Source organism: Dissoconium aciculare, assembly GCF_010015565.1.
Source record: "Dissoconium aciculare CBS 342.82 unplaced genomic scaffold K489scaffold_2, whole genome shotgun sequence".
In the NCBI taxonomy this organism is placed as follows: domain Eukaryota; kingdom Fungi; phylum Ascomycota; class Dothideomycetes; order Mycosphaerellales; family Dissoconiaceae; genus Dissoconium; species Dissoconium aciculare.
Genome location: NW_022984952.1, coordinates 557498 through 571772, shown reverse-complemented (window position 1 = coordinate 571772; position 14275 = coordinate 557498). Strand labels below are relative to the sequence as shown.

Here is a 14275-nt window from a genome sequence, read left to right as displayed (position 1 = left end):
CGCTGGGCTATGATTGGTCGAAGCTGCCTCCGCCCATCAGATAGGGCTTGCATCTCGGGTGCAGATGGGCGAAACAGCGGTCCCTTGTCTCTATGTACTTCGCCTTGTTGTTTCAAACCTCACCTGCATGATGCATAGAGTCTCTAAACCTTACTGCATCTTTGGGATATGACATTGATGTTGAGTATCATATTCGCAACGAGGGATGTCCACATCCTGTCGTGGGAAAATACCGTCGGCTCATGTCGAGAGCACGGGTGGCCGCCGTTTGTACAACACAACAGAAATAGAATAGTGCCGAGACACCACGCTCGGTGGTCACACTTGTGCATCACGCGAAATTACGACGTTGTTGACGCGCGCTTCAAGCTGGTGAAATTTCCATGGGGGGACCGATGCACTTCAAAAGCTTCTCCTCTCACGTCCTGCGTCTGCTTGTCAGCAGGATCGATCATCGCCCCACGTCCTGTGCCGCAACACCGCATCGTTGCCTGGAATGCGGCATTTGCGTCCCAACATTTCCACGGCAAGCTATGCAAGGCTGACATGCTTTTTGTCCACAATGCGTACCAGTGATCTGATGAACCTTGTTGATCTGATTCAATTACGCTGATCTATCAGCTGTTAAACACATACGAGGGCGCATATTTCCAGGCCATTCCTACACGGCCAGATTTAACAAAATCGTATCCTTCGTCAAATCATAATTCATGTCAAGGCAGGGCTATCATCTCCCCAGGATACTCTCATCCCCGAGAAAGTTCATAGCCAGTCCACTATCCACAGGCGCCTGCGCCGTCTGTCGTGACCGTCTTCGCCGTGCTGACTCTCGTGTCCCTCGCCTGCCAAATGCAGTATCGTCGGGTACATCCAGTCTTGTATTAGTCGAATTTTGTACAAAATTTTCATTCATGTGGTGTTCTCCGGCATTGCCAAGACCCCAGATCTCCGTGGTGCCTTGTCGGGCATCATCTTCAGGCTCGTTCTGTGTCAGAACCAGACCAAGCTGCATTCGTCGAGCAAGATTCTCGTCTTCACGTTCTTGGTGCCGGCGCTGATCCATTTCGTTGTGAAATGTTCGTGGGGGCTGGCGTTGTGTGTTGCCGGGCTCCGCAGCAGGTGTGTCCGCAGCAGGGAACAGATGCTGTATTCCGAGCCTTCGTACGACATGATCGAGTCCTTGTGGAATTCTCATATCAACCAGGCGGTCTCCATCGGACACACCATTGTGATTGAACCAGGGACAGTCACAGGTTTTCCATTTCTTGCCACACATCATGCAGAATTGAGCCTGACAGCGGCACGTCATATGGTTGCAGCCTTCCTTGAGCTCAATCATAGCATGGCAGCTATAGCATGATTGCCAGCCGCTTTTCTTTCCTTCCTCCACAAGCTTCTGTATCTCAGGGTCCTTCGGACATTCCCTAGACCTGTGCATTTTCGTGTGGCAAAGGACACATACTTTCGTTTCGCACCTAAGGCATTGTGCAAACTTTCGTCCTTGGAAACTATGGACCTGGCCCGGTCTGATCCAAGTGCCACATTTTGGTGCCGGACAGTAGATCCGGTTCTTGGTATTGTATTCCTGATAACGACGGTTCCATCGGACTTTGAATTTGGTGTCGAAGAGTTTATCCACATGCTTCAGCGGGATGTGCTCACTCGTGCAGCACTTGGGCGGCATGTGAGCAGGATCTTTGACAGACATTTCGAATATACGTCTCAGGCAGTCGTGACACATTCGATGGCCACAACCAAGTTTGGCGGTCTTCACCGCAGGGACATCATCGGAACCACATGTGAGGCATTCGACCAAGCGAGGTGGTGTCGGTACAGCACTCGTGGTATTGCGGCGCATGAGCGAGCCAAGAAAGGATGATACACGGTTACCGGTTTTGTTGGGCGTGTGAGTAGAAGCGTTTTCAACTTTGGCATCAGCCTCAGCGACAGGTGTCAACTTGGCTGAAACTGTGTTGCTCCTTCGCAAGGATGGCCGATCCGTCATAGTCGACCTCCGCCGCCGCCGGCTTGCAACCACAGAGACACTGTCATCGGGACCAATGTCGTCCTCCCCTATAGATGACAGTCCCTGCGCACGAGAAGCGTCCGACCGTGAAGACGAAGGCCTTTCCCACCGTTTTCCAGCATCTTGCGCGGGTATATCTCTCATCCCATATACGTAATCTGCAGTCCTTCGCTCACCTTCTGTCCTAGGCTTCCTCGGTCGCGGGGGACTCTTGACTGTAGTATTGTCTTTTCCAGCAGAACGCTCGCTCAATGCTCGACGCCGTGAGGTACTGCCTCGAGACGGTGATGGGGCAACAGCTCGACGGCGTTCTACAGGTCGCAAGGTGAAATACGCAAGTCGCGATTGTCGCAAAGCCTCAATATCAGGCCGAGCCGGCACATCGTCAGCTTTAGCTGCATATTTAGAAGCAGCTGATCTTCGGCGCGTTGAAGACGGATTCGATCGTTCGATGGGCGTTGATTTGTTGGCACGAGGCGATCGTTTGCTCTGAACACTACTTGATGCCATCTCGGCGGATGAACACGACACTCATCTGCATGGTTTTTGCATCGTCTGTATTTGGTCTCAAAGCATGCATGCACTTCAGAGCCTCTAAAAGAATGGGAGACGTGAAAGAATTGAACAGGTTGCAGGTCCTTGACTGATCGATGGCGATGGCAAGGCACGCAAGGCACGATCTATCATGCGGACCAGATGCGCGAGGCGTCTGGATTTACGGAGGGTTCGGCCCTAACACATCATCTGCCGTATCTGAAAATGCAGGTGATCACCACACGACCTTTGGCGATCGTGCGGCATACAGAACATATTCTTTTTAATTGTGGTGGATTATGACTATAATGAATTTGAGTTGATAAATTGAGCGGTTACGTTTACAACCTGCAAGATATCACTTGGACTGTCTAGGTGAGGCGTGTTGGATGCTGTTCACTCTGGCAATTTAGCTGCCATTTCTGCAAGTGCTGGCGCCAATTTGTCCTCAATGACGTATACTTTCCCCGTCTTACCGGATCGGGGTATTTTTGAATATCTTCATCCTGAATTTGAGCATTCATGATCATGAAGACATGGTATTCCTCATTAATGAATAGTTGTCACCCTGAGCCAGGTGAGTCTAAGCCTATCAGATCATGATTATCAATCTCGTCATTTGTTACAAGACTCGGAGGCTGTCTGCTTCCAACAGTGCCCAGGTGTAGATACGCTGTGCACGCTCAAATTGCTCAAATTCCTTAACGAGCGCACAACACGTTCACATTAAACATACATTCTCCAAAAGGCACTCATCTCGGTCGTAAAAACAGTCATGGATCCAAGTGAAGTTACCGTGTCGCCATTGAAAGACCTGACGATTGACAACATCACTGAAGACGTCAAGTTGATCAACGCTCAATGTCCTAATCCTAGATTGAAATACATACTCGAGAGGATTGTGCAACATTTGCATGACTTTGCACGAGAGACCAGACTCAGTCATGATGAGTAGATGCAGGGCATTTGTTTTGTGACATCGGTCGGCCAAACTTGTAAGATATGCCTCCGATCACATCAAGCTGCGGCTTTGCGGCGATTGTAAAATGATTCATTGGTCATTCTGACCATGAACATCCAGGCACCGATGTGCGCCAGGTGGGTCGTCTCAACTGGATGGCATCATGACGAGCAGGATTAACTTTATCAGGAATTCATCTTGCTCTCCGACGTACTCGGCCTGTCCCTTTTGGTCGACAGTATCGATCACCCGAAGCCTCCATCGAGCACTGAAGGCACGGTGCTGGGTCCCTTCCATTCACACGAAGCTGAGATAGCATCGAATGGGTCGGTCATCGCCCATGACCCGGACGGCGAATCATGCCTCGTCCGCTGTACAGTCAAAGACACCGATGGAAAAGCAATATCTGGCGTCAAGATCGACGTCTGGGAAAATGACAGCAAGGGCTTCTATGACGTACAGTATCCGGGTCGAGATGGTCCTGATCAGCGTGCCGTCATGACTAGCGATAAGCACGGCGTATTCTGGTTCAAAGCAATCGTCCCTGTGCCATACCCTATTCCTTCCGATGGACCGGCCGACCGAGCCATATACACTTCATGTTCGAGAAGGAAGGATTTGACCGCCTTATCACGTACGTACCTCTTATCGCAGTATTGTGGTACATCGTCACAATCTGACCATAACCTGTCGGAGAAGTGCACTTTACCTTCGAAATGATCCCTATGAGACCTCGGACGCTGTCTTTGGAGTCAAGGACTCCCTCATGGTGGATTTGGATATCGTTGATGCAGCCTCGGCCCAAAAGTATGAGGTGCGAGAAGGCACCAAGATGGTCAGCTATGATTTCGTGCTCGTGTCAGACCAGGAAGCGAAGGCGTTGAGAGAACACAACGCAATGCAGGCCATGCGCAAGCTAGGTCGAAGCATGAAGTTGTGGCACGGTCTTCCGGTTTGTTACTTGTCCCCGGATCTTCGCCCAAAGTGCACCAACTGATGTTTTCGAACAGGTTCCAGACGTCGATTAACTTTACAAGCTTGTATAAATGCAGGTGAACAAGGCGATCGCTCGACACAGACTGCGAAGTCGTACGTGGCATAATGTTCATCCATTGATGTCGACATTTGACATTAAAACACCGAAATCTGCTCGAACGGCAGCTAGATAGGGCATGGTTTGCACCCTTGAGTCAATTTCGAGTCGCATCAAGCTCCTGAGCGGAAGCAACGATATCCGTGCCCATAAATTTGCTTAGGGATGCGTTTGAATATTATATGCCAGAGACTCAGAGCGTGTCTTCACGCCACCGCTTTGTTACGGTGACCGCTCTCATGCCAAATTATCATGTTGCATGTTCTTATACGGTATTTGCTGGGATCACTGTAAGGGCATACCTTTTTTCACATGCCGCTACGCCTTATCTTAGGTCATGCGCTGTCCCGACAATCAAGTACATCCCGAGAGGTCTCTTGTTATCGCAATCTGATAGTGATGGTCTCCAGGGTGCAGTCATGTGCGCCAATTCAAAACTCTAATGTGGTGATTACCATCTCTGCATCGAGTAGAACCGGATTCGTCTGCCCTACCGTGCGCCGTTGGCCGCATCATCAAAATGGGCCCGGGGCTTTCACGATCCGTGGCGTGCCAGCCAAAAATGAATGTAGTAACCCGTTTCGGCTAGTAATTAATCTTTATTAAGAGACCATGAGGTATTCGTCGATCATTTGGTGGAGGATTACCTCGAGCACCCGGAGAATCTAGGTCCTGTTCTATTGTCTCGCCTTATTGCAACGTCCAACGTTGAAGCGCAAGCAATATATATCGACTGTCTCTATCGGCGTGGCCAGCAAGCGTTTCATGCCACACTATACAAGAACGCTCATCGCATGGCAGGTCCCTTCGGCCAAAACCTGTTCGGACTGACGCTAGACGCGCAATGCATGAAGCAAACCATGCTCACTTGCGTTCTTGAGAAAAAAAAATCAATCTGCTTCAGGTAAAAAGGAAGAGGAAGGAGGATCCCAACTTTTTCCAAAGTTAATCAGGCGGCACTATCTGTGAGCCAAAAGGTCATGACCGGAGATATCACGATTTGTTGACTTACTTGCGACGCGCTGCACCACGATGGTTCTTGCAGGCCAATGTCCCTGTTACGTAGTAACCTGCGGCGCTGCGCCATAGAGTGATGGCCTAGAGCATGAACATTGTGTCGTCAACGCTTTCAAAGAAGTCGATTGCCCTTGGGGGAAAGCATCAACGCGTGCATCCTTAGCGCGAACTTGAGATCATGTATCTCCGGAACATTCTTATCCGTATCAAGCACAGATCTTCTGGCTCCGTCCAACTCTTCTTCTGATGCTCTGTCGTTCCACCGATCATGACGCATCACGGTTGGAACCGCCAACATCTGATCGGAGCCATATATGTGGACTGCTGCTGGCGTATACTCCGTCACTTTGATCGGCAATCTCTTCTTCATTCTATTGTGATTGATTATCCAACCCCTTTGCGATCAATTTCAATTTTCCAACGATCTGCTTTATCAAATCAAAGCAACGATGCTTTGTCAACCAGCCATCGCCTCCATGTCTCTTGGACGGGCTTGCGCGCATGGCATGCCGGCGAAATTAGATGAGGCTGCCCGCCATGGATTCGACATCGAACTCTTCCACGAGGATCTTCTCAGCATAGCTGAGCTATTACCCGGAGGACCGACACCGCATAATCAGATCAAAGCCGCCGAAGAGTTGCGTTCAATGTGCGATGATCGAGACATTTCAATAATGTGTCTGCAACCGTTCATGCATTACGAAGGCTTGAGAGACCGACTCAGACATGATGCACGGATTGTCGAAATGAAGTTGTGGATTCAACTAGCGCAGCTGTTAGGAACAAATCTGATCGCTATCCCTTCTTCATTCTTATCGGTCGAAGAGGCTAGCGGCGACCTCGACCTGATCATCCGAGACTTACAAGAGATCGCAGACTTAGGACGTCCTGCTGGCATGCAATTCTCGTACGAGGCGTTATGCTGGGGTACGTACGTCGATCATTGGGAGCAAAGCTGGGATATCGTGCAAAGAGTGGATCGACCAAATTTTGGATTGTGTCTCGACACTTTCAACATCTGCGGACGAGTATATGCGGATCCAGCATCGCCGTCGGGCAAGACACATAACGCCGATCAAAAGCTTGCGGCCTCAATACAACGGCTTGTGGCGACCGTCGATGTCAATAAGATTGCCTTTGTTCAGGTCGTCGATGCTGAACGCCTACACGAACCACTCGTGAAGGGCCACAAATATTTCGACACAACACAACCAGCGCGGATGAGCTGGTCAAGAAACTGTCGACTTTTTTACGGTGAAGAAGATCGTGGGGCATACTTACCTGTGTACGAAGTCCTTCGTGCCATCATTGTTGATCTCGGGTATCGGGGATACGTCAGCGCAGAGTTATTCAGCAGGACTCTCTCAAGAGCCGACCCCAACGTACCGCGTGACCATGCCTCGAGAGCCGCTAAATCATGGGACAAGATCGTGGCCGACTTTGACCTAGACACCGAAATGCCACAGTCATTCAGCTCACGCGTCATCGAGCAGCCTCGAGCTCTATTGTGAGTCGAACAGGTCCAACGGTGGCGGCATACTTTCGCAATGCAGTATGTGCTGACGACCGATGTCTCCACAGAAGTTCAGCTCAGGCATATCATCTCGCGAACCATTCCTCAAATATGAGACTTCATGACAAACCTACCGAACACGCTGGAAACTTCTTATTTTTGCTAAGTTTCATTGTGTCATGGTTCCATGATCTCATGAGTCAACCGAAAATATATTCTGATGGGGTAAAATCCTCACTCATGCTGCGGACGGAACATGATTAGGCATTCTGGAAGAATGCCAACACTGATTCCGCCGAGGACACAGTGAGTTCGCTGCCGGGTTCATTCTTCGCATACACAACCTTATTGTTGTCGACGACGATGGCGAAGCGTCCAGTCCGCTCGCCTTTGGTCCAGCCGATTTTCTTGGCAAACGCAGCGGACGGGTCAGCGACGAAGAGCTATTGAGCGTCAGTTGTAATACAAATTTATATTATTCGATTCGACAGACCGTGTAATCATTCTTGACGCCATTTTCCCTTCTCCACGCATTCATAACCCATGCATCATTGAAAGCAACGACGAGGATCTTGTCAACGCCGGCTTTCTTGAAATCCTCGAGACGGTCGAGGAAACCAGGGATGTGTCGGGCGGAACATGTGGGAGTGAAAGCTCCCGGAACTGCAACGAGCACAATTTTCTTGTTATTGAACTCTGTAGTTTACGGTCATCAAGATGTTCTTATTCCTGTTTGGTTGTAGCAAACGTGGGCAGGAGAGGCAGTCGCTCACCTTTAGAGACTTCGAGATCTACGGGTCGACCACAAGCAGCTTCATCCGAGGTCTTCTCATCGTAAGGAATGTAAGAGAATGTCACATTGGACGGAAAGTCGTCTCCAGGATTCAATGCCGTCATTTTTCTGCGTTCGCGTTTGTATTCGTTGAAGAATGGTTGTTGGATTGTGCAAGATCTGTGCTGTATCTGGTGGGGGCGATATTGATGGGGATGATGACGGCGAGCGTCCGTTCAAATAGGCGGGGCTGAAATGATTAGGACCTTACGACGTTCAAATGCGCGCCCGTTGTCGGTGATGTACGCAATTGAGCTAAATTTATGCACACCAGTGCACCACGGTCGATAGGCCCTCGCTGTGATTGGCTCAGCGCGATTTTCTGACAGGTACGAACGTCAAGCATTTTGAATTCGTCGTCGTGGGCTGGACTATTTCGCAATAATCATAAATCGAGGTTCTCCCAAGCCACCAATCCGTACATTTGCATCGACATCCTACAAATCCATGAAATCGTCAGGTGCACGCACTCCTGACGAACACACGGCAAAACTTACCGACTACAAACGAATTCCTATGGGCCACTACACGCCAACCGAGCCTGTTCTTTCTTGCTGGACGAGCGACTCTGTTGCGACGCTCACCAGCGCCCCGCGACTGTCGCGTACCGATTCCAGCTTCGCTTCGCTGGACTGGCTACTGGCGGGAAGCCCGCCGTAGAGGAGAGTCCTTGAGGGTGGGCGAAAAGAGCATTGTCACTGGTTCTTGAATTACGTGACTCTTGAATTCTGAGCCAGAGCTTGAAAAATCAGTCAAGCAAGAAGACGTGGGAATACCTGTGCTACCAGTTGACTATCACACGAATACGTTGTGTGTGCGTGGTGACCTCGCTGCAAAGCGAGCCCTGGAATTCCCAAAAGCGCGAACCTTGAAGAGCGGACATAATGCCCGGCATGGACATTGACAGTGCGTCTTGCACACTCGATGTTCAGCGCTCGCCTCCGATTCAGATCGCTTCTCCGCGCATCTCGGCTCTACCTGAATCGCACCTGGACGATTCAGAAGTCTTTCCGAGACTCGATCATGAAGCTATCAAGGAGAAGGCTAAGAGGCGGAGAAAGCACAAGAAGAAGGCGCAAGCTGCTGCGCCTGCTCTAAATGTGATCCGAGGATTTCAGACGCCCGCGGCCTCGGGAGGTGAAGAGTCTGATATTTCGACGTTCAACAGCCCTAGAATGGGTGCGACTAGGCTGCGTGACTTTCCGAGTGCTACAGCCAGTCCGGCAATGCGACCGACTGTCCTCGGAGCCGGCGTCAGTGCATTGAGCGCTCAACTTGACGCCCTCGAACTCGAGAATACCCTTGAACGACCAAAGCTCACGCGGGTGACGACCAATACCTCGTTATGCCAAAGCACTGCACCTCCTTCGTCCCGTGGGAGCGACGGAGATAGGACTGAAATGGAGACATACGATGTTCCATTGGATGAAGACTTCATCAGTCCCGATGCTGGTTCCCGTACTCCGCTCCTTGCACAGGCGATGAATGGAGGTTTGCGAAGTAATTCGGTCCATCGGAAGATGAGTGCTGACGACTTCGAGCCTGTGCGCTGTCTAGGCAAAGGCGCCTTCGGGACTGTTCACCTTGTCAAGCAAAGTGCGACTGGCAAGCTATTTGCTCAGAAACAGTTCAAAAAGGCTAGCTTGACGGTCCACAAGCGTTTGATCGAACAGACCCGAACGGAACGTACAATCCTGGAGTCTGTGAATCGCCATCCATTTGTGGTCAAGCTGTATTATGCATTTCAGGACCATGAAAAGCTCTACTTGATCCTAGAATATGCCCAAGGAGGCGAACTTTTTCACCACTTAGCCATTGAGCGAATGTTCACGGAGGATGTCGCAGCTTTCTACATGGCAGAGATGATCCTTGCTCTCGAGCACCTTCACCAGAATGTTCGGGTCATCTATCGCGACCTGAAGCCCGAAAATTGCTTGCTGGACGTTGAAGGTCACTTGCTCTTGACTGATTTCGGACTTTCTAAGGTGGCACTCGACAGCGAAGACGAGAGGACAAACAGTGTCTTGGGAACCATCGAATACATGGCGCCAGAAGTTATTGAAGGCAAAGCTTACGACTTCTCCGTTGATTGGTGGGGCCTAGGTGCCATTGGTTTTGATTTGCTGACCGGTAGCCCTCCCTTCGGTGGCAATAATCATGCGAAGATCCAACACAACATTCTGACTCAGAAGCTGAAGCTTCCATACTTCCTTGGGCCGGATGCGAAAGATCTCTTAACTAGGCTACTTCGTAAGGAACCGCAAAAGCGCCTTGGTGGCACTACACCGAAAGACATCAAAGCGCTCAAAGCGCACCGATTTTTCCGCAAAATTGATTGGAAGAGACTCGAGACACGGGATTTAGAGCCAGTAAGTGTCTCCTCCTTGAGGCCCTCCATACAGACATTTGCTAAAACTAATTCCGCTTCTAGCCAATTCAACCTGTCATTACGGACCCTGCACTTGCAGAGAACTTCAGCAAAGACTTCACGGATCTGCCGCTGAGTCCTGTTGTCGTACGCGATGGCAAGACTTTTGACGATTACATGACGGGCTACTCTGCCAGCGAGAGCAATCCCTTCGGAGGATTTAGCTTTGTCGCAAGCAAGAGCCTTCTGGATGATGACGAATTCATGCTCGACATATGATACAGCTGTAGAGCCATAGAATATTGGTCATCTTGTACATAGCATCACTTTGGGGAACAAATTATATTACCATGTTGTCTTTCTGCCATCATCCATGCATTATTGATAACACACGTGATACTGCTGCCGGAAAGCGGCGTGGAGTGAGCCGAATGATCGACGATGCATAACCCTAAGACATTCTTGCGCCAATTCAGCTCAGTCCTGAGCGGCCCTGAATGCTAGAATTAAATGTGATGATCCCAAGACTCCACTGACAGTTTATCGTAACGTATCAATGGGCAGTCCCATGTAGTACGCAATGGATGTACGATACTCGCATTCATTCGATCAAGTGCCAGAATCGAGCTCCTCCCTGTCTGACGCTCCCTCTCACGATGCCCTGACGGAAGGCTTCCAGTCGCGAGCAACCTCGCTCGACTCGTCACATCACTCGGGCATTAACACGACCCGGAACCTGCAAAGCACGAACTCGCCTCAAAATTTCAACGCTGCTCAGGGTGCACAGACAACCTCACATGGCTGGGATACATCAATATTTCCCGCAGCACAACAAAAAAGCACAGCTTCGTCTACAAGCACTCCGTCACATGTCCCATCACAAATAATATCAGCAACGCCGAGACGCAGTAGTACGAAGACAACTATCGATTCCGCGAATTTCTCAAACACGAAAGGCGTCGCCAAGGCAGACGAAGATGCTTCGCGTTCAGCTGTACGTGGTCGTGGCAGAGGTGGACGGCCAAAAGGTCGAGGCCGAGGCGGCAAAAGCAGCAAACGCAAGCGCTCAGACGATGAGGACGGTGATTCAGACTCTAGTGAAGTCATCACACCAGTCACTACTGTCACGAAATCAGGTCGCTCAATTCTGAAACCTTCGTCCTTTGTTCCGCCACCGATGTCTCCTCCAACAGCAACCAAACGAAAACGTCCTTTTCGACAGCGCAATCCGGAGAATGCCGTCTGCAAAACGTGTCTACGCGGTAGTAGTCCTGCCAGCAATATGATCGTGTTTTGTGATGGGTGCAATTCTCCATACCATCGTTACTGTCACAAGCCTCCCATCGACCAAGCTGTCGTGGACGAGGTTGACAAAGAATGGTTTTGTCGGAACTGTAGAGTTGACGTGGTTGTCCCTGATCCTGTCCCTGTCCCTGTCCAAGTTTCTATTCCAGACATAGATCCTGCAGGTCTTGTCAGTGTCGAGGGTGCGACTCTCGAACAGGTGAGTGGACTAGTACTACTCTTCATAGCCTTGGCTAGCCCTAACATTTCTCACAGAGGCAACGATATTTCTCCACTCTGCCTTCAGATGTGCTTGTCAGCCTTCTAACCAGGGCAACAACGATCCAGCCAGACTTGCCACTATTCACCCGGGAGTTCAAAGCATCTGCAGATCCACGCATATCCCCGTCAGCTGATCAAAGACTCATCGCAGACCAGATCTCACAACAGCCACCAATTGCAAGTCCGCCGCTTCAAAGTTCAACTAATGCAGCAAAGCCAAGCTCTCACGGAGGTGACCCTGTAGACTATGAGAGCGATTCAAAGGAAGATGAATTGTCAGGTGACGGCTCACGAACACATCCGGCCAATTATCCGTTGCCTGGACAGGGTCTGATGAGCACACTGAAGGATCGACAGAATTTCCAATGGCTTGTGGATCCAGACGACGCCAAGAACGGAGTGTACACACATGTCTACCGGGCACCGCACAATGGCAAGATGTATCCAGCGACGCCGCCTGTGCGAGGCTGAGATGTGATAGTCAGAGGTGCTAGATCACGCGACTCTCGGAGCCGCTGAACGACGATCAAGAAGTCCGATGGATGTACAATAATACCAGCCTCCGCAATACGATGAGGGCTGCTCTCTGTAATTGTAACATCATTAATTTGTAATTTGGAGTATCACACGATGAATTGTTGTGGAGCCGAACACCGACACCAATGAAAAAACATGTGAACATGAACAAACCGAGATGGAGCTCCAATCAGTGAGCATTGAATGGCCAATCAGGCTTCAGATTATCGCTGTGAAATTTGCACCACGACTGGTGTGCTGTGTTACCTATGCGCTTGATTTTCGCATGCGGTGCCAGGCATTGCCAGCAGAATTGATGTTGGCACCGACGGCAGGTCATATGGTCGCAGCCTTCCGTCTTCTGAATGCGCCAGCCGCACTTCTCACCAGGACATTTCTTGCTGATGTCGTCGAGAATGGCTTCGGTCGCGCGCTCTTCATCGCGGGCCTTCTGGCCGCTGGTCCGATAGTCGTATTGCTGGCACGTCTCATCCTTATGCCACGCACATTTATGCTTAAGACATTGCTGATATTTGCACGAATGGCATTCCATATAATCGCCAACAGCTCCGACGTTCAATTGGCCTGCGCCGCAACTCGCTGCAAGACACCAAGCAAAGTCTGGGAGCTGGGAAAGAGCATTTCGCGTCAGAATCGTCTCGTATGCCGCGAAGGTCGCCTCGGAAGCGATACGCTGGACGTCTTCATGCTGTAGTCGTCGAGGACATTCAGAACAAGTGAGACCCTGGCAACCTTTGGCTTCGAATTCTGAAGCGATCCATGATTGCAAACAATCAACACAAGTCTGAGGGCGGTGTTCACATTTGGCAGTTGGTGTCTTGATAGGGAAGTCGAGAGGATGCTTGGAGTCGCCGCACACCACGCAATCTCGCATCGCTGCTAATTGAGCAGCGACACGCTCCTCTTCTTCTAATCTCGCTTGAGCTTCTGCTGCGAGCCTCCTCTCCTCTTCCTCACGCTCTAAACATTCACGTACTTCTTCCTCGTGTAGTAATGAGGCAGCTTTGAAATTCATCTTCTCTTCTTCTGCACGCCGCAGAGCCTCTTTCCGCTGCTCTTCAAGCAGCCGTAGCCTCTCTGCTTGCCTTTTTCGATGGCGTTCGAGCTCAGCATCTTTACGGGCCTTGATAGCCTTCATTCGATCTTGCCAGTCTATGAGTTGTTGAGCCATTTCTTTCTCAAGATGAAGCTCTTGGTCCATGATTTCTTGCATCGGCCCAAACTCTTCGGCACCAAGCATGGGCTTTCCCGAGTCAGCAGGCTCAAAGTCTCGTAGTCGACCTTTGCCCTTGCCATCATAAGCAACTTGTGGCTCGCCAAAGCTCTTGGCGCTGTCTATTGGACTTGGCTGATCATGTCCATCGTGTTGATGCTTGTCTGGCGATTCTAGAGATGGAAAAATCCGCGGTTCGTCGACTTCCGCAGTACCAGGAAATGTGAGAAGCAGATCATGGGTCTGCTTTTCATCTAGCTGACTCCAGTCTATGCTGCCAATCGAAAGTCCTGGACTGAATTGTCTGAACACTTCTTGAGCTTGTGCTTCATCGAGCTTGTCCCAGTTGATATCTGTGATAGAGCTACCGCTACCAGGTACGGGCCCTTGATCGTCGTTCGTTATTGCGAAGCGATCATAGTATCTCGTTGAATGAGCTATGCCAGACTTGGACTGTGCGGAGCCATATGTTCGGCCAGGATTCTGTGAGTATCGATCCTCTGGACGTACTGAAAACTTTGCACCATTCGTCGGATAGACGACTTCTCGAGCCGCAATCGGCCTTTGGTTTGGCTGCTGATCCCAGATGGTGAAGTTGTCGATTGTCGGATCTGA

At 50.4% G+C, this 14275-nt stretch overlaps 7 protein-coding genes across 7 annotated transcripts; 4 read left to right on the top strand and 3 right to left on the bottom strand.

Moving 5' to 3' along the window:
• Positions 1-271: 271 nt before the first annotated feature.
• Positions 272-2671, bottom strand: K489DRAFT_376372 (uncharacterized protein). Its single transcript, XM_033603896.1, has one exon. It carries the CDS (start codon positions 2534-2536, stop codon positions 728-730), a length of 1809 nt encoding a protein of 602 aa, XP_033463014.1. The 5' UTR covers positions 2537-2671; the 3' UTR covers positions 272-727.
• Positions 2672-3335: 664 nt separating this feature from the next.
• On the top strand, positions 3336-4761 carry K489DRAFT_392357 (cathecol 1,2-dioxygenase; the record flags this gene model as incomplete). The annotated part of the gene is made up of 6 exons (XM_033606733.1): positions 3336-3501; positions 3642-3658; positions 3711-4048; positions 4108-4155; positions 4221-4473; positions 4532-4761. The coding sequence occupies 6 exons, from the start codon at positions 3336-3338 to the stop codon at positions 4547-4549; spliced, it is 840 nt and encodes a 279-aa protein (XP_033463013.1). The 3' UTR covers positions 4550-4761.
• Positions 4762-6080: 1319 nt separating this feature from the next.
• On the top strand, positions 6081-7142 carry K489DRAFT_313261 (3-dehydroshikimate dehydratase; the record flags this gene model as incomplete). Its single annotated transcript, XM_033600926.1, has 1 exon — positions 6081-7142. The coding sequence occupies one exon, from the start codon at positions 6081-6083 to the stop codon at positions 7140-7142; it is 1062 nt and encodes a 353-aa protein (XP_033463012.1).
• A 262-nt stretch (positions 7143-7404) lies between these two features.
• On the bottom strand, positions 7405-8041 carry K489DRAFT_386482 (peroxisomal matrix protein; the record flags this gene model as incomplete). The annotated part of the gene is made up of 3 exons (XM_033606227.1): positions 7405-7587; positions 7638-7840; positions 7918-8041. The coding sequence occupies 3 exons, from the start codon at positions 8039-8041 to the stop codon at positions 7405-7407; spliced, it is 510 nt and encodes a 169-aa protein (XP_033463011.1).
• Positions 8042-8869: 828 nt separating this feature from the next.
• K489DRAFT_313085 (kinase-like protein) lies at positions 8870-10623 on the top strand (the record flags this gene model as incomplete). Its single annotated transcript, XM_033600910.1, has 3 exons — positions 8870-9301; positions 9518-10345; positions 10408-10623. 3 exons carry the CDS (start codon positions 8870-8872, stop codon positions 10621-10623), a joined length of 1476 nt encoding a protein of 491 aa, XP_033463010.1.
• A 254-nt stretch (positions 10624-10877) lies between these two features.
• On the top strand, positions 10878-12568 carry K489DRAFT_376366 (uncharacterized protein). Its single transcript, XM_033603895.1, has 2 exons — positions 10878-11848; positions 11905-12568. Exons 1-2 carry the CDS (start codon positions 10925-10927, stop codon positions 12379-12381), a joined length of 1401 nt encoding a protein of 466 aa, XP_033463009.1. The 5' UTR covers positions 10878-10924; the 3' UTR covers positions 12382-12568.
• Positions 12569-12646: 78 nt separating this feature from the next.
• K489DRAFT_297765 (uncharacterized protein) lies at positions 12647-13315 on the bottom strand (the record flags this gene model as incomplete). The annotated part of the gene is made up of 1 exon (XM_033600341.1): positions 12647-13315. A coding segment is annotated over one exon (669 nt), but the record flags the coding sequence as incomplete, so codon positions are not given.
• Positions 13316-14275: the final 960 nt, after the last annotated feature.